Here is a 26,274-nt window from a genome sequence, read left to right on the forward strand (position 1 = left end):
TTTGTAATTTTGTATTTTATTTAGAGACAAGGTCTCACTGAGTTGCTTAGGGCCTTGATAAGTTACTGAGGCCGGCTTTGAACTGGTGATCCTCCTGCCTCAGCCTCCCTAACCATCGGGATTACAGGCATGCACCACAGTACCTGGCTTTACCCAGATATTCTTGACACAAAAATACTCCATTAGGCCCTCTGGATGCACTACCACTTTAAGATTTGTTAAATCATTAGGCGTGATGGTGCACACCTGTAATCCCAGCTACTTGGGAGGCTGAGACAGGAAGATCGCAAGTTGAAGGCCAGTCTCAGCAACTTACCAAGACTCAAAATAGAAATTAAAAAGGTCTGGAAATGTGGTTCAGTGGTAAAGCACCCCCGGGTTCAATCCCCCCAAATCCCTGTTGCTTTTTCACAATTACAAACATAAATATGGAGAAATATTCCTTCAAAATGTTAGACCTCATGAAGTCCTGGGTCACAGTGATCCTAATGACTCATCAGATGTGCACCTTCATGTTTAATGTCCTTACCCATCTCAAGAAAACCACCATTTTTTTCGGGGGGGGGGGGGGTGGTGGTGGTGATGTTTACATATTCATCTAGATGGTGCTTTTCCAAAACTACACGTCATTCATGGTGTGGCAGGACCCTGAGAAGTTTCCTTGAACTCCAGCCTCCTGAGCACATATTTCCCAAGGAACCCTTACAGCAAGCAATTGTGTGAGGGTTAGGGAAATGTGGGTGGAAGAGGAGCAAGATGCAGACCTTTAAGTTCTAGCATTCTCAGGTCCTACCTCTCCATGTCCCTGTTTCTAAAACTCCTTCATGGGTAGGCTATCAGCATGTCTCATTCCAACTCAGGTGAAAAGAGTCTAAACATGTTTCCACCAAGGTCAGTTAAGTATTTGCACAATCAAGTCACAGTGTTAAGGACAAGCAAAAGACACAGTGACAGGCAAACCTGGTCCTCAGTGATCTCAGAGGATAAAGGCTGTGAAGGCAAGAACAGTAACAGGTTCAGTGCCAGATGGATGCTAGGAGTCACCAGAGGTCAAAGGAAGGACAAATCACATCTACCTCGAGAGGCGGGTGTGGAAGGGGGAAAGGCAGGGAAGTGGGGACCAAGGTTCCCTTGCCAGCTCTGGATGAATGAGTCATCAAGAACTCCTCCTGCCTTCTCCATGTCTATAAATAATCCCAGGTGCTGCCATTTCGTTTAATTACGAAGCCTCTCCAGATGGAGGAAAAGAATTAAGCAGTCTGTAGCGCCGACAGGGTATAAAGAATGGGTTAGCAACTTGTGAGACAATTGAGTCCTCAAGTTTCCTTGCAACGGCAACATAAGGACAGAAACGAAGAGAGGGCAAGGGGCTCTAGAGACTTAAGGGAAAACCAATGGACTGCGGTCAAATTCTGGGTAGAATTTAAAAGAAAGGAAAAAATACTAACAAAAAGGGGCTCAGCTCAGTAGAACCAGAAACACTAATGAGAAATGAAGAGATCAATGAGAGTTGCTGGAGATGGGTTGTTAAAAAGATATACTTTCAAAAAGGTGATCTATAAGCAGATGCAATTTATTTATTTCTGAATTGTGTCAGAATACACCTGTTGATGGGTATGGTGGCGCACCTGTAATCCCATTGAGTAGGGAGGCTGAGGCAGGAGGACAGCAAGATCAAGGCCAGCCCCAGCAATTTAGTGAGACCCTGTCTCAGAATTAAAAATAAAAAAAGGGTGGGGGGTATGCACCTCAGTGGTAGAGTGCCCCTGGGTTCAATCCAGGGAAAGAAAGTAAGAAAGTGTGTGGGGGGAGGGACTTATTAACTATGCTTATACATACAGATATCATATTAATTTTATATTTTTGCATATGAATCAAAGATACAAGAAGTAACTATACCCCAAAAGAGAGAAGGTCACATGAGAAAAATCTCTTAATGTAGATGCTCTGAAACAATTGTGCATTTATTAGTCCAAAGGTTCATGTATTCCACGAATATAAATGTTGGGTACTCATATCACAATCGGGTAATGAAACAGATGGGACCTTCCCCCCAAATCATAAACTCAGTGATAATCAATATTCTTCATGAAGAAACACAGATATGTAAACCTGTAGAACGGGGATGCCACACTTCTATAAGCAACAGATTTCAAACCCATCAAGATGGTGGCATGGTCAGACGTCATGGTCAAAAGAGTGTTAAATGAGAAATGGTAAAAGAAACAGATTGGAAGAGAGAGACAATCAGAACTCAATTCAAAGGATGATGATCCTGCCTGGGTCTAAAAAATATAGGCCTATTAAAAGGGAAGGTCATTTTGAAAATGGATATTCTATAAACTAAATTAGAGACAACTAAGTCTTTTTGTGAATTATGTTAAAAACAAAATACATCTTTCCACAAATTGCTTAATTATCCCACTGACTGAATTTCATGTAAACCTCAGTTTCTGTATTTAACCATGTAGGATATTAGAATAATAGGATATTTCCAAAGAGCACTTTAGCTTCTGGTATTTTCCATTTCTAAAGGAATGCAAATCAAGTTAACAGGAAAGAATAATGGAGACTCTACTTTAAAAAAAAAACACAATTATTTTAATTTTTGCACACATATTAATCACCTAAACGTGTCTTCATTCTCTTGAGTGGTGTAACAACAAAAGCCTCGATTCCTTGCCAGTTGTTTATTTCAAATTTAATTCTTCTTAAAAATCCTTTAAATTTACTCTTATCTATCTCCTACCCTTCTTCAAGAGGGCTGATAGAACAAAGCTGATTTGTGTAGACTAGAAATACGTGACAATTTGGGCTGGGAGTGTAGCTCAGTGTCAGAGAGCTTGCCTAACATGTGTGAGGCACTGGGTTTGATCATCAGCACCGCATAAAAATAAATAAATAAAATAAAGGCATTTTGTCCATCTACAACTAAAAAAAAAAAAAAATTTAAAGGTGACCCTTCCTCCATACACATTGTCATACTTTAGGTATATTCCACTCAACAGAGGCTATGAATCGAGTTCACTTTCTATAGCTCTGAGGGCCAAGAGGTGTACAACCCTATGTGGCTGCCATGATTCTCCACCTTCCACCATGGAAGGGTCCTTCCTTCCCTCCCAGTGTTCACACAGGGAGTCCTGGCTCACCACCTTTCAACACTGCAACTGCTCTTCAACTCTGTTTCCAACAAATGTCAGCTGCCACTCAGAGCTGCCAGGGTTCATGCCAGGTCCATGCTGAATGAAGAAACCCACTTGGAGACCTCACCCCTTCCACCATACACAGCCAGCACTCTGATCTTGATCACGGCTAGATCATAAAGATCCTTTTAGGTCAAACCTCCCATATTTAACTGAAGGAAAGAATTTTAAACACTGAAGAGGTTCCACACATCATGCCTATAAGCCACAAGCAGGCGACCTCGAGTCTAGGCCAACATCAGGTTCCTCTGTCGACCATGTGCCCATCAGGTTTGTGATTTTTAAAGTGTTCAGGTAACATGACTAACTTCATCATCTCTCATCACAGAAAAGGCAGAGAGGGCACCAAAATTACCCCAAACAATAAATATACATTGGGTGGGGGGAGGAAGAAAATAGAAACAATGAAAAACTGAAAGTGTAAAAAGAATCATTATTGGGTATGGTGTCAGTCAACACCTGGACTCCAAGATCTCCATGGAAATTGGGCTTGCCTGGACACGTATCTGCGGGCCATTTGAATCATGAAACCCTGGGCAATGAACATGTAGGTTTTTGAGGACCAAGTCAGTCTCCAGCTGCTTTAGAGGTAGAGGAAGGTCTCTGTTGCCTCCTTTCAGCCATTGTCACAAGGGATTGTGACAGGTCCTAGTAGACCGTTACGTTCATTACACTTAATGTAGCAACTACCACCATTTCTGGCACAGAACCTGTGCTGAATAGACAATAAACACTTCTTTAATGCCAAAACTTAAGATGCCAGGTTTGAATTTGGAATATATAAATATATACACACACACATACACGCATACATACATACATACATGCATATAAAGATTTCTTTACTTTGGAGAGAAATACCAAACTCTCAAACTTATTCTTACAGAAAGATTCAAAATACAAAGATCTTAAAATATGGGAGACTGCCAAATTAAAATAACAACAATACTTTTTTTCTTTCCATTGCATGACACAGTGTGAACCCAAGTGTATAAACACACATGTGGACTGACTTACAAGGAAAACAAAGGGAGCAGCTCAACACAGCTGCTGTCTAAATAAAATTCTGTTTTAGTTTTTATTATCTGCCCTCTATTTTGTGTCTACAGAATAGCAAGCCAAATTTTAGAAAAGGACCAAACAAGTGAAATACACATTAAAATTTCTTCATATGCAAACTAGAAGGCCTGTCCTAGAAATTCTTTAAAAATTCAAAACCCAGATTTCACAGTGAAGTATTTCACTGGTTTGCCTGTCCAAGACTGTTAATTGGTCTTATATTTAACAAGTGTTTATAGAGCTGGAAAAAAACGGAAAGCATTTGGGTAGAGCATGCTGTGAAATAGTCCTTCCAATACTCGTAAAAACATTTAAAATTTTTATTTTTTGTATAAGAAAAGTGTCTGATAAAGTAGGACGTGGTTGGTCGGGACATAGATGGGTGTGCCAGAGAAAGGGAGAGGTGATTAGAGGCTCAGCTACATAAAAAGCAGTATGCAAGATGGAAATGACAGAAAACTCGGGCTAGGTAGGTAAGTGGGATCTGTTTTCAAGTGGCTTAGACGATGCCAGTATTATCAAAGGCAAATCAATCATGGTTTAGGAACAAGAAGGGTCCTGATGAATCCAGGCCATCTCCCAACAGGGTAGTGCCAGAATATAGTTCTGCTCATGAAAAGAACACATGGACATCTTAGGGTCCCCAGCCCACAGAAACAGATGGATGGTGTGATAAAGAACATGTGGCATTTACCAAGAGCATACTATGTACCAGGAACCATACCAGGAACTCGTACAATTACCATTATAATCTTCATGATGTGCCAGTGGTCATCCCCACTTTAGAGATGAGAATACTGAGATTGGGAAGGTTAAATGACATTACCTTTATGCAGCTGTTAGGTGAAAGAGGTGGGATTCAGAAGCAAATACTTTCTACCCCAATGAAAATAATCTCTTTCAACATGACACTCAACGGCGGTTCATGAAAGTCAAGAGAAAAGAGATGCGTTCAAGAACAATGGGAAGATCATCCCAAGATACAGCATAAACAAAGAACTTCCAAAACTTCCAAGACCCACAGCAAATAAAACACCTTGTTATTATTTTTTTAAAAATAAAACATTATATCATGACCCAGAACATACCCGGTATGCATTACTATGTTAAACAACTAAAAAAGTAATTTAAAAAATTACCCATAGTATGTGAAATATATGTTGCTATTTTCCAATTTTTTTTTTTTTTTTACCCATTTTATGTTCTCTATTTCATTATATTTAAAATGCTTGTCAGGAGTCAATGAAATGATTTCATAGCCCACCAGTAGAACAGAACCCAACATTTAAAATTTGGTGCCATAACAGAACCAACCGTTTCTGACATCACAATACTAAACTTCTCACAATTTTGCATAAAATCTCCCACTGGAGTTTTCTTCCAAGGGAAGGGAGAGAGGTAGTTAGGAGGGAGAGGTGAGCAACAAAGGGACTTGTCAATTATGTGTCATCCATTAGAAAGGGCAGTAAAATTAATATACCAGAATGCCCCCATCTCAAGAAAGGCTTACTCAAAAAGGCAGACCTGAAAGACCTATGTGGGAGAAAGTCATGAAGTCTTTAATGAATGTCCCTTTGAACTGTCAGGAAGACACAGTTTTCCAACACTGACCCCCTGGTAAAAGGAAAACCTGCTTGGGTGCAGGACTTCTCTCTAATTCCAGAGACTCTGGAGGCTGAGGCAGATGGATCACAAGTTTGAAATCAGCCCCTAAGCAATTTAGTGAGCCCCTGCTTTAAAATTAAAAAAATAAAAAAGAAAGAAAGAAAGAAAGAAAAAGAAAAACTCTGCATTTCTAAAAATTTAGGCACATTTTAAGATGGAAGAACAAATCATGTGGCTACTACTGAAATTACCTTCCACACACACAAAAAAGCATTGTGTCCCATAGCAGAACATGGTCAAAACATTCACTGATCCACAGTTCTTTAATTAGATTTAACTTATTAAAAACCTGGGCATCACCACCTATGGCAGGACGTCAGATTTGGCTTCTATGTGCATAATCGATTTATGAGCTATGAGCATTAATCAACATAAGCACATTAAAAGAGAAAGGAAGGCTGGGAGTTCACCAATGTACTAACTCGGAGAGAGTCTGAACAAAAACTTGGTTACCATGGTGATTTCTGGGAGGGAAAGAAAAGGGGTCTCTTTAGAGAAGTGACTGATGCTATTTATTAATCTAGTCGCAAGTAATGTCAAGTTTTAAAGTTGCTCACAACACAAGAAAACCACCTTTTTTTTTCTTTTTTCTTTTAACAGCAGCCTTTTAATATGCTGGAGGAACCTGTTCAAAAGGCTTCAGCAGAGAAGTAACTTAGATGATAAATGTGTTCTTCAATCTGTGCACCAGTCAAGTAGCAATAAAATCAGAATAATTCATGCAAAAATTTTCATTATGTTTCTAAACATACTTATTTACATTTTAAATCACACATTAGACAATATGAAATATCTTTCATTTAGACAGGTGTGAACTAGGAAACAGATGCATTCATTAAACATGGAACAATTTGACGAATTAAAAAAAAATACTCAGAGAACTCTTTGGTTGAAGTACTTCAGCCACTGTTAACTTACTTGAAAAAATATGGCCATGGCTCCAATTATTCTGTTTTCAGAAATTGCAGTTTGAAAGCTGTCAAAGTCATCTGGATTGTAAAAGAAAATCTGCATCTGTAAAACAACAATTAAAAAATATATTAGGAAAAATTTTCAAACTTACACATAAGTAGAGAAGCGTGTGATGGACCCATATTCCCCATTAAGATTTTGCCATCTATTCATATTTTTCTTTGCTAAAGTATTTGAGAGCAGAGACCAGACACTGTGTGATTTTACCCCTCCATATGCATCACATTTTCTCATGTAACTACAATGCATTCACACTGCTCCGAAACAAATCATACCAATGCCTTCTCATTACCTACTAACTAGGTCATGGTCAATCTCCCTAATCAGATGCAAATTTTTAATGGAGTTAAATACCTTAAAGCAGAAAACTAAGTTTGTGAGATTCAGTCACATGCTAAAATTTTCATACTCAAATAGGGCCACCTTTTTATAAATAACTTGCATATATACAAATGGGAATTTGAAGGAGTATTTCAGTAGCTTTGAGAAATCGCCTAAAGGGCATATTCCAGTAAATTCACAAAGAAATATGACAGGAATAATAACAACAGGCTTTATATTTTATAGTTTGCAAAAAGCTACCCCATATATTATTTCACTTAATTCTTTTAGCAACCCTAGGAAGATAAGGCAGACACTACTATACTCAGCTAGAGGCGAGGAAACAGTGCTTCAGGAATCTGACAGTAAGTTGTTGTGCAAGATTAAACATCAGATACAATGTAAATTCTAGGGGCTCTCATCCCGACCTTAAAATACCTCTTCTTATATTTTGCCACTTATTCAAAAAGCAAAACACAAATGGATCAACTTAATATCACTAAGTTGAATGCTTGAATATACTTTGATACTGAAAAAGGTTTCAAGTACAACAGTAGATCACAGAGCATTGCCCTGAGACCAACTATTTGATGAAAGGTCTAGCTTGCCCTAGGAACACCATTTTGCCAGTATCTGGTTCCGCCCATATAAGGTTAAGTATCACCACTTGATAGGGTAGTTGTGAGGCTCCAACATGTTGGTGTCACATAAAGCACTGTAGTGGCACCCCCTTCTTCACAGAAAATCTTTTTTTAATTTTTTTTTCACAGAAAATCTTAATTGAGCTTTTCCAGAAATCTTTACCATAATTGATCTTAGGACTATCAGCCTAAGAGTCTCTACAAGAGTTCAATGTAGTTAAACTTCCTATTTTCCTGTTTCTCTATTTTACTTAGCTATTGGCCTGGAAGAAATCGGCACTCTAGGTGCTGAACACACTAAGTTTTTCACAAACATTTATCCAATATAGTAGTTTGTAAAAGTGTGTTTGCAAATGCAAAGTATGATGATAAATAATAATAACAATAATAAAGGCACAGAGATGTCTACATTTCTAAGATAAGAGAAGTTACCAGTGGGCTCCATGGTAAGAGCTGGCAGGGGGAGGAAAGAAAGGGGAGAAGAAGCTCTCCCCTTCTCAGGAGTTGTTCTTGAAGGGTTAACTTGCCCAGAACAGTGAAAGAAAAAGCTGCTTTATGTGAACTTCTGCAGACTGGGAACTTCTGAGCCCCTCTCCTTATATGCTGGGTATCAAGTTCTGAAACTACCTGAACTCAGGGTTCAGGGGATTAATTGATTACAGCAGAAGCTGTGCCCTCTGAACCTGGATGCACCCACATAAAACTGTTTCCTGCTATTTTCAGTGCCCTGCCTCATCTGTCCCCTACAACAGCACCACAGTTGGATCTCATCAGTGTTCCACAGGCCACCAACATGGCCGCTGTTGGTTACAGTGACTATATGGCAGACATCTTGAAATTTCTAATAAGAATGGGTTTCCACTGAATCTTCCAGGATGACCATATTCCTAACAGAAAAGCAGATCTCCTATCTCATTAACTCTTTCATGACCTCTATTTTACCACTTTTCCAAATGACATGATATCATCTTCTGTAATCGGCTGAACAACCTCATCCTACATGGGAATTTGGAGATTTGACATTAGACAACAAATTCCCAGAAAGCAAATTTGCCCCAGAGTGACTAGGTGAGGCACAGGTCCAAGGGTAATAGAGTCCTGATGACTGAATGAACCAAGATGCTAGGAACATAAAATCTTCATTTTTTTCCCCACTAAAGGTAGCCCAGATCTGGTCTGTTTCCAGGGAAATTTGGGTACCTCAGTAGATAAGGTTAGTGTTTTAATCAGGGTTATCTTCAATGTGACCAAAGGACCTGACAAGATGACTTGGAGAGCAAGTTTATTTGGGGAATCACAGTTTTAGAGGTCTTAGTCCATACATGGCTGACTTCATAGCTCTGGGCCCAAAGTGAAGCAGAACATCATGGCAGAAGGGTGTAGTGGAGGAGAGCAGCTCAGGATGTGACAATAAGAGTGAGCTCTGCTTATATCAACAAAATACAAATCCTGAGGGACCTACTTCTTCCAGCTCTACCCCACCTGTCTACAGTTACCACCCAGTAAACCCATATCAGAGGATTAATACACTGATCACATGTCACCTCTGCAAATGTTTTTATTTTCTTCCAAATAAGCTTTTGGAGGCCACCTCATATCTAAACCTCAACAGGTTAATTCCTCTGGGAGATTTTCTTTTTCTTAAAGCGAATTCTTTTTCTTAAGACTGTGCCCACCTATTCTGGCAGTTTCTTACAAATGTGTTGTGTGTAGGTTTGGACAGCTTTAGACATCATGAATCCATTCGATGGATTCCACTGGATGAGGTACAGATTAAAACAGCATAATACTGGGTGAATTGCTTTTGGTACAATGCTAGTCACCCAAGAAAGAAACTCCACACAAGTATATTCAGAAAATTACACTTCACTTTCCTTTTAAAACTCAGGCCCTCAAATTAAGTAGGTTCACAGATGGCTTTCTTATACTTTCTCCTGCGAACAGGGATGGCGTTATTTAATGCATCACCTGAATAGTGTGTGATACAAAATACTTTAAGACCTCTTCAAGGGCATTTTCATTTACAACTAGGTAAGGAAATGCACTTTTGGAAAATGTGTTTGAGTCAGGGCTCCACCCACCTGGATAATAAAATGTCTCATCAAGAGAACAGAAGCACAGGTCGGAAATATCAATTTTCCTTGCTGTTTCTCTCAAGTTGTAGCCTGCTGAATTATGTTAACATTTGAAGCTATCTCAGAAATATGAAAGTAAATAAGGAGATGAGATTTGGTTGAGTGAACTGGACTTTGGCATTATTTGGTTGCTCTTAATAAAGAGAAATCCAGAACGAGGCAGGAAATATATTTTTCAAAGTCTTCTTTGGTAGGTGTTTGGGCTGGCTGTTAGAGACCTTAAGTAGTAAAAGCCACTGTCATAATCACTCTCAAATAACCCAACTGCTAAACAAAACTGAAAAAAAGATCTGGCGAATACAATAGTAAAGTTTTATTAACTAGTCCATATAGCGCAGGCTGAGTATTGCCAAATATTTATGTTTGATACCATCAACTCACTTTCTCTCTCTTCTCCCTCCCTCCCTCCCCCCCCTCTCTCTCTGTCTCTCTCTCTGTCTCTCTCTCTCGCGCGCGCATATGTGCACGCACACACACATACACACTCACTCACTCTCACTCCTTATTCCCTCTCAATCATTTGGGAAATGCTGTATCCCATTTCCAAAGAATATATGTGTGTCAATTCTATGAATAATGATGTTCTCTTAGACAACTGTAGTATAGTTATTAAAATTACCAGATTTCATGTTGATGTAATACAATCATCTAATTCACAATTAATTGTCAAATTCTGGCAGGTGCCCAGAGGAAGTCCATTAGAGGTCATTGCTTGGTTCTGGGTCCAGAATCCAACTGAGGGTTAAACTTTGCACTGGGTGGTTTCCTTCTTTATACTGGCCTCTCCCACATCCTGCTTTTACCTAGAACAGTGCCTCAGCCGATGTCCTTCCTTACTCTTGCAACGGGTAGTGCATATCTCATGGTTTCTGATGATTAGATTCAGGGGTACCTTTTTGAGCAGGTCACCCCAGCAGTAATATTGTGTCTTCTTACTGCATTTTATCAGAGGCATATGGTGAGGGTTTATCCCAGAATTTAGGGTGTTTCTCTTGACCACACAATTAGGGTAACATTTGGCAACCTTCTCCACTGTAAAGCTATTAATTTTCCTTTTGAAATTAGAAGGGACTTTGTAGGGAAACTCTTCAGATGACACTAACATCCTGATCCTCTTTCAATGTTCAGCCACTAGTTTTAGCATCCGTGGTGATTTTTAAACTCCACTGTTTCTTTCCTATTCATCAATGCCATTTCATAGAAGGAGAAGCTTTCCCTTCTCCACAGTTTATTTATTCATTTATTTATATCCATATGGACTCACTGCCTTTTGTTTCTATTTTATTCAAGCCACTATTATATCCATTATTAACACGGATGCTCAAACTGCCCCAGACTTGCCCAGGAGGAAAGTCTTTAAAAAGATTCCTCTGTTATTCTATAATGTTCCTATCATTTTTTTTTTTTTTAATTTTAGCATCTGGTTACCATCAGGCACAGATGTGCTGGACTCAATTTGTATTTTCCCTGCCCCAGACCTAGTATTAGCCATCCGAGGGAGTCCTGGTTCCTTTTAGTGGGAAGTGCTATTTAAAGTCTTAAGTCACTATTTTTGAAAAATGTCTGGGAATAGATTATTTGAGTCCTTGTTTCTTTAAGAACATGCCACAGTTTAAGGTCAGTGAATCTATCCTAACCAGAACCTCTCTGCTGAGGAAAGACAGCTGGATCATGCAGCATTCCGTGAGAGGTGCGTCTCCTTGCCCACAGACACCAGCTACGGGCAGCTCAACTGAAAAGCCACTGACAGGCTGTGCACAGCAGGGCTCAGCCATGAGACCAGTTCTGCCAACATTCTCCAAGTCATTAGTGAGGACCACAGGCCTGCACTGATCGTCCCCTTAGGCCTGCCAGAACAGCTGGACCGGAAAACCCTCTGGGCATTTCTCTAGCCAGATCAAGGTGATGGAAAAACTAGAGTCTCCCACAGCATAAGCTGATAGTTAGAATGAGCCTTTCATAGGGGAACATCAAATCACATTCTCGTCTCCTTGCTGAACAGGAAGCGTGGACTAAAATACAGATAGAGGGAATGCCCTCCCAAGGGCAGTGCCACCAAGAACCGGGAAGGAGGCTGAATGGGCAGTGCTGCCAGTGCTCCAGGGTGAGGGGCTGGTGGGACATTTGCAGAGTCACACAAAAGCCCATCTCTTTCCTTGTGTGAGTACAATTTCCCCCTTATATGTAAAAGGACTCTTTTGGCAACTGATAGATATATAGATATATAAGCATATGATATACATGTATATATTTATACATCTATATATCTATCGACTGCCAATAGAGTCCTGTGTATCATATATATCTATATCCATATCTGCATGTCAATATCTAGATCTATGTATTTATATCTGTCTATCTAGTTTCTTTTTTTTAATTGGTTGTTCAATACATTACAAAGCTCATGACATATCATCTTCCATACATTTGGTTCAAGTGTCTATCTAGTTTCTAATTTGAGTAACCATCCATGCCAAGTTGAATGAATACAAAGCAACCAATCTGAAAATTAGAGTCTATAAATATACAGATATATAAGCAAATGATATGTGCATATATATATATATATATATATATATATATATATATATATATACTATGTATGTGTATTTATGTGCATATATATATACATACGTATATCTGTTATGGTTTGGATGTGAGGTGTCTCCCCAAAACTCAATGCAAGAAGGTTCAGAGGAGAAATGATTGGGTTGTAAGAGTCTTAAGCCAATCAGTGATTTAATTCCCTGATAGGGATTAACTGAATGGTAACTGAAGTGGTGGGGTGTGGTTGGAGGAGGTGGGAATCAGGGAATGACTTTGGTCTATATATTAGAATCTGGAAAGTGGAGTCTCTCTTTGCTTCCTGATCACCATGATATAAGCTGCTTCCCTCTGCTACCTATCCTTACCATGATGTTCAGCTTCAACTTGAGCCCCAAGGAATGGAAACAGCTTTGTATGGACTAAGACCTCTGAAACTAAGAGTCCTCAAAGAAACTCTTCCTCCCCTATAATTGTGTTGGTCAGGTCCTTTAGTCACAGCAGCAAAAAGCTGACTAAAATAATATCATATGCTTATATACCGACATGTCTATATATCTATATCCCTCCCTCCCTCCCTCCCTCCCTCCCTTCCTTCCTTCCTTCCTGTTTGGTATTGTACTAATATTCATTAACAGTCAGTGCAGCCAGGAGCAGGGGCACATGTCCATAAGTCCAAGCTGAGGCAGGAAGACCACAAGTTTGAGACCAGCCTGGGCAATGAAGCAAGATCACTATTTCAAAAAAATTTTTTTTCAAAAATTAAAAAAGGGCTGAGGATATAGCTCAGATCCAATCCCCAGTACCAACCCCAATACATAAAATAAACATCTTAGTGAAGTAGGTACCATGATACTGTTCATTTTACAGGCAAAGGATTTTCAAATTTTACAATTTCCAAAATTTGCGTCTTTCTACTTGGCAAGAATATTTGCTCACTGCCTATCTGGCGTAAAGACACTATGACTTACGAAGGCGCAGTGGATGTTCAGAAAGGCTAAAATAACATTAATGAGACAAGGTTTACTTTTTCTTTGAATACCAAAGTTGAGTAAATGTATCACAAAAGGCCATGCTCAACACAGACAGACATTTAGTAACCACTGAATTAATACAGGTGCTGGGCAAAAAGGGATATTCTCTTAAAGGTGACTTTTCAATTTTTTACTATCATGGCTATGAGATTTTTTTGTTTGTTTGTTTTCTGGATTTTTGTGGGCCTTTTTGGTACCAGGGATTGAACCCAGGGGTGCCTAACTACTGAGCCACAACCCCAGTTCTTTCCATATTTTTCTGTGGGACAAGGTCTCACTAAATTGCTGAGGCTAGCTTTGAACCTGCAATTCTCATGCTTCAACCTCCCAGGTCAGTGGGATTCAGGCTTGTGCTATAGCACATGTCTGTGGTTGTATTTTTGAGTCAGCTCTCAGTGCTATACTGGAAAAACCAACAGTGTTCTCTGCAGGCTGAGAAAGCGCTACATTTTCATTTTCTTTAGAAAACTTTTATGTCTCCCACACACACCCCACACAAAGCCCAAGAAAAAGTCATGATGAATTAAGTAAGGAAACAGGACACAGACAGCTCAGCAGAAAAGTAATCTAACAGAATGATCCAGCAGATCCTTCCAGGATGCTACTGGGATGTTTTAAGACAAAGAAGATGACACAGGCAAAAGTTCCAGAAGAGAACAGCTAGAGACAAGGCATACACAGGAGGAGATAAGGAGAGTGATGGAAAAAAAAAAAAAAAAAGTAAAGAACAGATTTAAAAATCATGCAGGAGACAGCAGGTAACCATACTGAGAAAGTGAACCGTATTTTCCAGATCATGATTGGTGGCGACCTGTGGGCAGCCAGTTAGGATGTCTACACCCAGTCAAGGATCTGATGGTTTCATTTTCTGGATGATTTGCATCGGGTGATGTCAGAATTCAGGCTTTGTGAAATAAGCTCTTAAGCCAACTTGATTTTTCAACTATGTTGGAACTTTAATAATATTAAGCCAGACCACACATGCACATGACACTACACCCTAATTCTGATCAAGCTTTCAGACAGGGATTTCTATGTAGACAGGGTTAAGTCTGCTTAGTTCAAGAATATGTTCCTGGCACAGTAGTGTTCATTACCAGTACTACTAGTTTATTTCTGGGAAGAATAAAGTGAATGGGGGCTCTGTGTGGCTTGAAGCAAGGATACCTAAACAATGACCCCACAAACACCTTTATTAAATCTTTGCTATATATATTTTTTTTAATTTCTGGGTACTAGAGATTGAACCCAGATGTGCTTAATCACCAAGTCATATCCCCAGCTCTTTTTTTTTTTTTTTGTATTTTATTTAGAGTCAGGCCCTCACTGAGTTGCTTGGGCTGCACTAAGTTGCTGAGGCCGGCTTTGAACTTGCGATTCTCCTGCCTCAGCCTCCCCAGCCGCTGGGATTGAGGCATGTACCACCATGCCTGGCAAGTCTTTGCCATCTTTTGAAATAAAGCACAAATCAAGGAGCCATCAGGAGACTGAAAGAACAGAGAAATTTAAACTACTGCAGCGAATGCTTGGAAAGATACAAACTCAGGTTCAGATCACTGTGAAATGGCTAGGTGGTCCCAAGTTTGGTTCTGTTAAACAGAGATTAAGTTTCTTCCTTTCTCTTTAAATTACAAGAAATTCAAGCCATTTTCTGATGAACTGTGGCCTAAAATTTTAATGCTCCAAAAAGATTTACCCATTTGACTTATGGAGAAAATTATAAACACACACTCATATTACATGAAGATATATAATATAGACATGAGTTCAGGACTTTGATAGAGTTTTTTAAATTTTTATATTAATTAGGTATATATGACAGCAAAATGCATTTTGATTCATTGTACACAACTGCAGCACAACATTTCATTTCTCTGGTTGTACACGATGTAGCATGGCACCCTATGTACAGTCTTACATGTACCTAGGGTAATGATGTTTATCTCATTCCACCATCTTTCCTGCCCCCCATCCTTCCCACTCTCCCTCCCCTTTGCCCAATCAAAGTTCCTCCATTTTAACCATGCCTTCCCCTTCCCCTTTCTGTTTTGGATCAGTGTCCCCTTTTCATAGAGAACATTCATTTGGCCTTTGATTTTTGGAGATTGGCTTACTTCACTTAGCATGATATTCTCCATCTATTTACCTGCAAATGCCATGATTTTATTCTCTTTTAATGCTGAGTAATATTCATATATGTGTGTGTGTGTGTGTGTGTGTGTATACACCACCCTTAGAAAACTTGGAATGGAACCACCATTTGACCCATTTGATTTGAGTGGGACCACTCCTCCATCTATACCCAAAGGGCTTACAATCAACATAGGATAGTAACACAGCAACATCAATTTTCATAGCAGCTTAATTCATAATAGCTAAACTGTGGAAGCAACCTAGGTGTCCTTCAATAGATAATATGGAGTTTTTAAAATTCCTTATTACCTTTTTAAAGAATCTTTGCTATTGTGATAGAATTTGATGAAAATATTTTGTAGAGGTCATGGTCCCCCAAAAGCTCATGTGTGAAAAAACACAAGAAGGCTTCCGTGAAATAATTGGGTTATAAGAGTCTTAACCCAACCAGTGAATGAACCCCTGATGGGATTAACTGGTGGGGACTGGAGGCAGGTGGGTGTGGCTGGAGGAGGGGGCATTGGGGGCGTGGCTTTGGGGTCTCTATTTGTCTCTGGAGAGTGGAGTCTCTCTGCTTCCTGATCACCATGTGAGCTGCTTCCCTCCACCACATTCTTCCGCCATGATGTTCTGCCTCCCCTTGAGCCCTGAGGAATGGAGCCTGCTTGTCTGTGGACTGAGACCTCAGAAACCCTGAGCCTCCAAATAAACTTTTCCTCCTAAAATTGTTCTTCTCAGGTCTTTTAGTCATAACAGTGAAAAATCTGGAGCTTTTGGGGAACCCCCTCATATTTAGTAGATGTGACTGATGACTGGATCAGCTGACTTTATAAGTTGAGAGCAGATTACCGTTCATGATATAGATTAGTCTCACCTCATCTGCTGAAAGTAGGCAATCAAGCCAGAATGACATATACACACACACACACACACACACTCGCGTCTGCATATCACCTGATAAAATGATTCTGACTCAGTTATCTTCTAAGCTCCTTTGAGCTCTGATCTCTATCAACTGCAGTCTTCTCTTTCTAAAGGCTTCTCCTAGAGAACACTACCCCTGTTACAACTCAGATCACTGTCTTGTACCCTATGGAACAATGCCTTGAAGTAGGCAGAATTGGATTCTAGGAAAGGAAGATCACACCTAATTTGTATATTGAAGATGCCTGAGCTCTCTAGAGCTCAGTGTCCCCTTTGCAAATCAAGGTCATGCTCTCCTGTAATAAACTTGCACTAAGCACATGCTTTTGATACAGCAAACAAAACAGCTTTCCTTTCCTATTATTAGGATCCTGATGACTTAATGAACAGAAGGAATATGTAAATTAAGATTAAATCAATCCTTTTCCATGGGCCAGCCAATGTTCCAAGTCATGCTAGGGCAAGCAGCAAAGAAACCAAGTGTGGGTTTCATGCAGTCTTCATTGGAAGAGTAATTTTAGAAGAACCAAGCTACTGAGAATAGTAGGTATTGGGCATCTTTGCAGGCAACGCAGCATTTAAATAAACGTTCTGAAAGGTTTGCTTTATACAATATCATTAATCACAGAGTGCAAGGATCCTTAATTATTTCCGTTTTTTTTTTTTTCTTTCACTTGTCCTGTACTGTGGAATTATCTTCAACTACCTGAGAGCATGGATCCAAGGTTTTGGAATGAAAGAACCCAAAATACACACCAGGGCTATGAACCCTGCAAACTGGTGCTGGGACAATGTGGGGATTCCTCACAAAGTCTCTGTGTGTAACTTGTTTATTTATGTCTATTCAACAGTTGAGTTTCAGAATTTCTGCCTCAATGATGCATCTGATTAATCAAATAAATACTTAATGTTGGCATTCTTCCTTTGATACAGAAGAGTTCAGGTTGTTGACTCCAACAGTAGATTACATTTTTTGGGAATTCACGAATTTCTGATACTTAAGTTACTTCTTACTCCTAGTTCAGCCTAGGTCTGGATACAAATACGGGGGAGGTTCAACGTATGGCTGTATCATGACCATATTCCCATATCATGTATTTAGGAAAGGGGACAATAAACTACAGCTCTCCCACTTAACAGCGTATTTCCCAGTTGGTTACCCTCTCTGAGCCTGATCAACCCCATGATAAACCAAATGAAAACTCTACCAGTGGGTTATAGTAAGTTGAATGTAAAAGGAGTCAAGTAAAGCACAATTCACTATGTCTGTCTGGCACACCGTAAGTCACCAGTTTGTGACAGTTTACTACAAATAAATTAGTGGAAGGGCCATAAGCCATGTGCCCAAATTGGAACCAATCCACATGAGAGCCAACAACCAAACGGCTGAATAAATTACAACAGTTTTACCATAGAAGGTCAAAAGAGACACTGGCCTACATATAGTGAACACAGACGAATCTCAGAAAAGTGAATCAAGCCACATGGATACATGGTGTTTTGGTCAATGTGCTGCCATCGTGACCAAAATACCTGACAAGAACAACTTAAGAGGAGGAAAGATTTATTTTGGCTCATGGTTCTAGAAATTCAGTCCAAGGTTGGCCAACTCCATTGCTCAGGGCCTAAACTGAGGCACAATATCATGGCAGAACAATGTGTCAAAGGAAAGTGGCTCCATGCCATGGCGGCAAGAAAGCAGAAACCTCCCGCTGACCCACTCCTCCCATCTGCCTACAGTTACCGTCCAGTGAGTCCGTTCAAACTAGGATGGACTGAGTCGGTTACAGTTCTTACAACTGAATCATTCACCTCTGTATATTCCTGCATTTAAAGGAGCTTTTGGGGGACCCCCTCATATTCAAGCCTTAACCGATGGAAGGGAGAGATGGAAAGAGGCAGGTGGGCCAACAGGAAAAACTCATGTAGCATGAGGAAAACTCAGTGGTTAACTCAACAGGGTCAGTAATTAGTGAAGGTGTCTGGAGCTGTTAATAAGTTCCTTTGATCTGGGCATTGGCTATGAGGGTATGAGCACTCATTCAGCTTTACACGTATTATTTCCTCCATGCATATGACACTTCAATAGTGAGTAAACAAAACTAGCAAAAAACTGTGCTTTCTGAAACAAAACAGAGCCGTCTCAGATAACAGAGCAAGGCCAGAGGGTCTGCTTCCCGCTTCTGCACCTGTTCTATTTGATTTAGGCAACTCTACACCTAAGGGTAGAGCTAGATTAAATTTATCTGCTTGACAGAGCAAGTTATAGCCACAGGTCACCATGTGTAGAATCGTTCCAGCTGAGGACCCAGCTAACTATTATGTGGACCAGGCACACCCATGTCCACCCTTCTCTTGGAAGTAGACACCACAGATGAAGACTAGAGGCAGTTTCATTCCGAAAACATTCCAATAGGGTGTTTAAATATCCCAACCCCATCCCAAAGACTGGGAATTAAACCCAGGGCTCAGGCATAAGCAAGTACTCTCTGACCAAGTGACGCTCACAGTCCTTTTAGAGACAGGGTGTCTCTAAGTTGCTGAGGCTGTTCTTAAATTTACAATCACACTGCCTCAGCGTGTCCACAGTGGCTGGGATTACATCCCCCGCCCCCCTCCGCTAAGTAACCTAAATCCTAACATTGCTTTACATCAATTAATTTCTTTATTCCTTATCACCATTTTCAGGGGGAGGTTCTACGGTTTTTCCTAGTTTATAGAAAGGAAATGAAGCCTGAACCACTCTGTCTTGTCTGAGCAGTAACAAAACTGGGATTTGAATGCCAGCATTTAATTCACTGACATTGCTCTACCAAATAACATCCTATTCAGAATTCCCTTCAACAATGAGAACTACCAATAAGTTATCTCTAGGATCCTAGCCCAAAGCTTCCAGAGGAGTGGTTATCTTAACCTAGGGGCAATTCTATAGACCAATGGAAATTCGCCTAGTCAAGTCTACAGATACTGTGGGTTTTCACTATGGGGGGGCGTTGCTACTGGTATCTAGTGGGAAGAAGTCAGGGATGCTGCTAGGCATTGCACAATGCACAGGATAGACCCCCCCCCCAAAGCAAATCATTATCTATCTGCAAATGTCAATGGTGCGGAGGTACAGAAACCCTATGCTGTCACATGAAACATCTTTAATGCACATGGTAAAACACTATGCTTCTCTTTCTCTTCCCACTACTACTGAGGTGTGTTATAGTTTAGATACGAGATATCCCTAAAAGCTTATGTGTGAGACAATGCAAGATTTAGAGGAGAAATGGCTGGGTTGTGAGAGCCTTAACCCAATCAATGAATGAGTTCCTGATTAACTGAGTGGTGGCTGGAGGCAGGAGGGTGTGGCTGGAGGAGTGGCATTGGGGGCATGGCTTTGGGGAATCTATTTTATATTTGGAGAGTGGAGTCTCTCTGCTTTCTGATCACCATGTGAACTGCTTCCCTCCACCACACTCTTCCACCATGATTTTCAGGCTCACCCAAGGAATGGAGACTGCCGTCTATGGACTGAGACCTCTGAAACCATGAGCCCCTAAATAAGCTTTTCCTCCCCTACAAAATTGTTCTGGTTGGGTCTTTTAGTCATTGCAGTGAAAACTCTGATTAAAACAAAGGGAGGAACAAGTCATCTATAATGGGGCTCAAAGACATCGAGAGTATTTTGTCCCTGTCCATAAAATAGTAACTTCACAGGACTTTTACCTGGAGGTAAAAACCTAATTCTTGAGATTATTATAAAGACTTTCTTTTCTATCCAAGCCACACTTCTGTGCTTGCACAACTTCTCTCTCTCCCCCACTACCCACCCGCCTCTCTTTAATTTGGCAACGTTCAGCAGCACTGGGAAAAATTCAACTTTCTGGGTATCAGAGCACCCCTGGTTTTCTGTGCACAAGATATATATATATATATATGGTTCTGGAATGTGGTAGAGCTTACTGCCTTGGACACCGTGCTGGGGAGGGCTCTCTAGGTGCATCTGGAACTTATTTGTATTTCAAAAACACAAAAATCACCACCGCAGTGTTTGTGCTCTTTGTAATGTGAAACTTTTTAGAAATTGCTTTGTACTTGGGAGTAAGAGCCACATGATTCACCATGAAATGAAGTCTGGAAAATCATTTTGGATAAATGGACCTATAAATTCAATAGAATTTCCATGACAACATAGACTGCGACACTCAACCACAAATAAAAGGTTATAAATCATTCAAAACCAACCAGGAATCAGCAATATGTCTCCCGTTTTGAAATACAAGAAACCTGAAATATGGTTTATTTTTTACTTACTCACCCAAGTTCCCGTTATAGTTCTTTCCTCACTTCCGATATTGTATTTTCTACCCCATAAGAGGTTCTGGGGGAAACAGCAAGGCCATCAATTTGCAATTAAGCTAAATAAAATTAACACAGGTGTCGAGCTGGTTGTATCCCCTCCTGTTCTCCCAGCTTGAGGCTTCCGAGAAAACTCGTGTGCACAGAAAACCAGGGGTGCTCTGATACCCAGAAAGTTGAATTTTTCCCAGTGCTGCTGAACGTTGCCAAATTACAGTGTTCATGAGAAACAGGTTTATGCAGAACATTTCTGAGAACACACACGCAAGACAACCTGGAGGCTTCCCAAAGGCTTCTGAGTTCTATAAATCTAAACCACACACTCTGCTGTCCTCAGGAAAACCTCCACCACGAAGCATTATTCAGATGAGGTGGGTCAACCAAATCTAGAGCATCTATTCTTTAAAATAGCTCCCTGGTCCCCAGGTCATCTTTTTATCTCTTCTGGAGGTCTCCTCATTATGGGCTCATCTGGATATGGTATTGTGACCTTTCAGAGTACTAGCTCAATGACACTGGCCTCAGAGTCAAGCACACAGTAAGAACTCATTTAATGACAGTGGAATGTGTGAATGGGAGGTATTCTGTCACACAGGAGGAAATGCATCTTATTTCTCCATTTTGTTCTTTTTTTTTTCATTATTCAGTTTCCCATATCATAAGCAATACTTGTAGCTGACTGTCAGAGGAGCAATTTCTTTATTGAGCTCTGGATCTGGCTTCCGGCAGGGTTGCACATCCCACCAAATATTCCACACTGCAGTACACGCATGTGCTGGATATCTATCACTTTTCATCCGAGAGATGTACGAGTCTATGACCACATGCTGATCCCCTTTAAGATACATTTTGAGCTCTGATCTCATAAGGTCTGGGGCATTCACTGGAATCTGCAAGGCCAGAAAGGTTATGAATCACTACTGTTAAACACTCTGAAAAAACCAGAGCAGCATAAAAGCCCTTCTCTAGGACACATACACAGACGTGGCTCAAACCATCTCCTGAAAAATACGCACCTTGTACACTCCAATTAACAATGCAGGAAAAAGCCGATCTTCCCACACCTGTGTTAGTCAGTTTTCCATCACAGGGACCAAAATACCCAACCAGAACAACTCAGAGGTGAGGGGAATGTTTATTTTGTCTCATGGTTTCTCAGTGAAGGTGGGTGGACGCCATTGCTCCAGGCCTGAGGTGAAGGAGAACATCATGGTGGAAAGGCATCTTGGAGGAAAGCTCCTCAGCTCCTTGCAGCCAGGAAACAAAGAAAGAGCTCAAGGGGACAGGAACAAAATCAAGTCCCCAAGGACGTGCCCCTAGTGACCTATTTCTTTCAACCACTTCCTACCTGCCTATGGTTACCACCCAGTATATTCAAATCATTAACCCATCAGGTGCATGAACCCCTGATTAGGTGATAAGAATCTAATCTTTCTACCTTTGAACATTCATACAGCAACATAAGCACTTTTTCAGGGGACTTTTTAATATTTAAACCATAACACTGGATTTATAAACTTCTTATTTTCATCCACTGGATGAACACTTCTGTTTCATTTTAAATTTTCCTAAAAACAACCAATAGGTGTAAAAATCACCAATAGGTATAAAAACTAGAACTCCTTTTTTTTTTTTTTTGTTAAGTTTCTTCTAATGATAAGCCCTTCCATTGTTTAAGGAGGCTATTTATTTAGAAAAATCAATGATTTGCCACAAAGCTGAAAATACAAAGGCAAATATACAAATACTTTTGCCCCATCACTTTGGTCTAAGGAAAAAAAAAAACCAACCCACCCTCAGTATGTATGATTAAAAAAAGAAAGAAAGAAAGAATTGATAAAACAACTTATCAAAGGGGAAAAGAGAGTGAACTACAGGTGCTAACATTAAAAATTCTAAAAGATAAATCATAAATGGAGAAGTCAACATACCAAATAAATACTGTGTGGTCACATCTGATTTCAGAAATACCAAGCATGATAATGCCATAATCATTGAGCACACACATGCACAGACAGACAGAGCTAAAGCGAGGTGAGCCTGGCTCTGAGAAAGTGACACAAATAAATGGGAGAAATCTCAGGGGAGGAGAGACAGATTGGTTTGAGTCCAAAAAAGGTGTTTGTTTTATCACAACCCAAAATACTTTGCCGGCTCTAACAGCTCATTAGTTAAAAAAAAAAAAAAAAAATTCCTTTTGAAATAAGAGTAAGGAAGGAAGGAAGAAGGGAGGAAAAAGGAAAGGAAAGAGAGAGAGATTGAAAAAGAAAAGAACACTGAAATTTCCAGAGAGAGAGAGAGAGAAGGTGAAGCTAATAGATGGAACTGGGGACTCGGCTCTGAGCACCAGCCTCATCAGCAAAGTGCTCCCAAAGAATGAATCTGTCAGCCACAGTGACACACAGCTCAGCATCACTGGGAGTGTGATCTTCCTTTATTCCTGATCTCTCTTTGACAGGACTCACTCTTCATTTATTTCTGACTGCAATGAAACATAACTACTCCACTGAAACTGCAAAGGAGGCAGAATGAGAGAAAAAGAGGGAGCTACCATTTCTGATCCACGGAGGCTGTTTAATTCTTTTGACACACTGACTCTGTTGAAAAGTCTATTTATTTAGCCTAATCACTGGTTACCTATCCAGCCACATCTCTGGTCAGAAAGACACTAGAGAATCAGGGAGCAGAACAAGGCCCCTCAAAGCTGGGCAGAGCATCAGTGTTGCCAGTACACGAGTGTTGAAGTCAGCCTTCTGATGCTGTGACCAAAAGACCTGAGAAGAACAACTCATAGGAGGAAATTTATGTTTGCTCATGGTTTCAGAGGGGCCTGAAGTGCGGTAGGCCCTCATGGGGAAAGGGTGTGGCAGAGGAAAGCAGCCCAGGACATGGCAACCAAGAAGCAGAAAGGGCGTTCCCCAAAGGCACACCCCCACTGACCTACTTTCTCCAGTCATATCTGGTCACACTGTGTCTGCCTATTGTTACCTCCCAGTTAATCCATATAAGTGGATTAATCCACTGGTTTGGTTACAACTCTCATAACCCAATCATTTTACCTCACACACAAGAATTTGGGAGACACCTCATTTGTAATCCACAACAAGTGGGTAAAACATGGAAGACATGATTTAGAAACAGGCTGTGGAAGAAGTGGTAGAAGACCTTAGTGGTTTGGAGGACAGGTCTGCCATCACGGTACCTTTAAACATAATTCAAAATATTCTTGGCTAAAGGATTCTCCTTCCCAAGAATTCCCCTTAGATTGGACTTTGGATTTCAGAACCTCATAACCAGAGAAAACATACAATGGAGTGGAAAATACACTATCATCAAAATTTTTTAAGCCAGGCATGGTGGCACATACCTGTAATCCCAGCCACTTGGGAAGCTGAGGCAAGGAGGACTGTGAGTTCAAAATCAGCTTTAGATTCAGCAAGGCCCTAAGCAACATAGAGAGACCTTGTCTCAAGGTATAAAAAGGGCCTGGGATGTGGTTCAGTGGTTAAGCACCCCTGGGTTCAATCCCTGGTACCAATAAATAAATAAATAAATAAATCTTTAAAAAAACCAAACACATACATTTTTTGTGGAATCAGTTAATTGATACTGAATCATTTATTACATGACTTTAAAGTCATATTTTTTATTCTTATTCTGATTCATGTTCTCCCCTCCAACATTTTGTTGTGACACAATTTAAAATACAGCAACATCTGCCAACATACGCATGTGCGTGCGCGCACACACACACACACACACACACACATTTACCACATCAATTCCACCATTAACATTTTAATATACTTGGTTTTCAAACAATAGTTCATTCCTTTACCCATTCATCTAATCAGGCACTGAATTTTTGTATGTTGGGGGGGGGGACTCCACTGGCACTCTAACATTCTAACATCCAGTTGGTGCCAAATTAGTAACCTTGGCATCCAGAGGAAGCCAAGCAGGGTTTGGGTCCCAGCCAGAGGATGCACTGCTGGAGTGTAAAGGGGTTAATAACTCTATTAATGAGGGCATCTTGAGACTCTGATAGATAAATCTCAGCAGGCAACTGCTAATAATTTAGAATAAAAACAGAGTTTCAGGGAGGGGATTAAAAACAAGAAAATATCAAAGCCATGCTTTATGAAACCCAGAATCTGGAGGAGACAGTGTCAGCCAATAATCATGTTATTGATTGGCTCCATCCATGACCTATCCTGATTAGCTAATATAGAAAACATCCAAAAAGACTGCATGTTAAATAACTGTGCTCAGACACTTGTTTCTTTTACTTGTCTTGGATCTATAATACATAATGTAAAAGTGAACACGCCCAAAAGTCTGCCCAGGAAGCGGGCCTGGTTCATTATCTACAAACCTGAGAATCATCCACCATTGAGAGCCGTGTTCACAAAACCTCCTGCCCAAAATCTTAATGAAGAAACTATTTTAAATCAAAAGATGCTAAAAATTGGCTGACTTAGTTGGGCTTCAAGCAGTGCTGTGGATGTTACAGGAGTGATTCAGGAAGTTCAAAAGCCATTATTTATGACGGCAAAAGACTGCAGGCAGATTCACTATCAATAGGAGAATGACTAGACTAATTAAGGGGCATCCATTCTGTGAAATATTATGCAGCTGTTACAAAAGAAAGATGTCAATTCTGTATCTGATATGTAAGGAGGCACATGATAAATTGTGAAATTTAAAAGGCAAGTTATGAGCCAGGCACAGTGGTGTATGCCTATAATCCTGAAGGTTCAGGAGGCTGAGGCAAGTGGATCATGAGTTCAAAGCCAGACTCAGCAGCTTAGCAAGGCCCTTAGCAATCCAATGGGGCCCTGTCTCTTAATAAAACATTTTTTAAAGGGCTGAGGAAGTGGCTCGTTGGTTAGGTGCCCCTGGCTTCAATCCCCAGTACCAAAAAAAGGCAAGTTATGAAAGAGTATACACATGCTCACCCCACTTTTCCAGTAAAGTCATGAAAACACACACGCGCACGCACACACATACACACACACAGGGAAAAACCTGAAATAATGTATAAGAGATTTCACTGTAGTTGTCTCTGAGAACAAAGAATGCAGAGACTGAGATAAAACAATGATTTCAAATTTTAATCCACAAACTCAGTAGTTTAAATATCTGTCAGTAAAAAGAATTTCTTCATAAATATTTGAAGTAATAAATATAAGACAGCAACTTCAAAGAAGGATGGAAACAGGAACCAAACAGCACCTGGATGGTAGTCCGTTCTGTTTTCAACTTTAACTAAATACTGACAAACGAACAGAAGAGTGCA

General features: G+C 40.2%; 1 protein-coding gene across 3 annotated transcripts in view; it reads right to left on the bottom strand.

Annotated features, from left to right (window-relative positions):
* Positions 1-26,274, bottom strand: part of Ptprg (protein tyrosine phosphatase receptor type G) — a 713,787-nt gene that overhangs the window by 208,859 nt on the left and 478,654 nt on the right. For all 3 annotated transcript variants that reach the window (XM_076870736.1, XM_076870676.1, XM_076870809.1), the window contains exon 5: positions 6,846-6,941. In XM_076870736.1, coding sequence (XP_076726851.1) covers positions 6,846-6,941 — 96 coding nt within the window. The remainder of the gene's footprint in view (positions 1-6,845; positions 6,942-26,274) is intronic.

The sequence above is a fragment of the Callospermophilus lateralis genome, chromosome 1 (assembly GCF_048772815.1).
Source record: "Callospermophilus lateralis isolate mCalLat2 chromosome 1, mCalLat2.hap1, whole genome shotgun sequence".
In the NCBI taxonomy this organism is placed as follows: Eukaryota; Metazoa; Chordata; class Mammalia; order Rodentia; family Sciuridae; genus Callospermophilus; species Callospermophilus lateralis.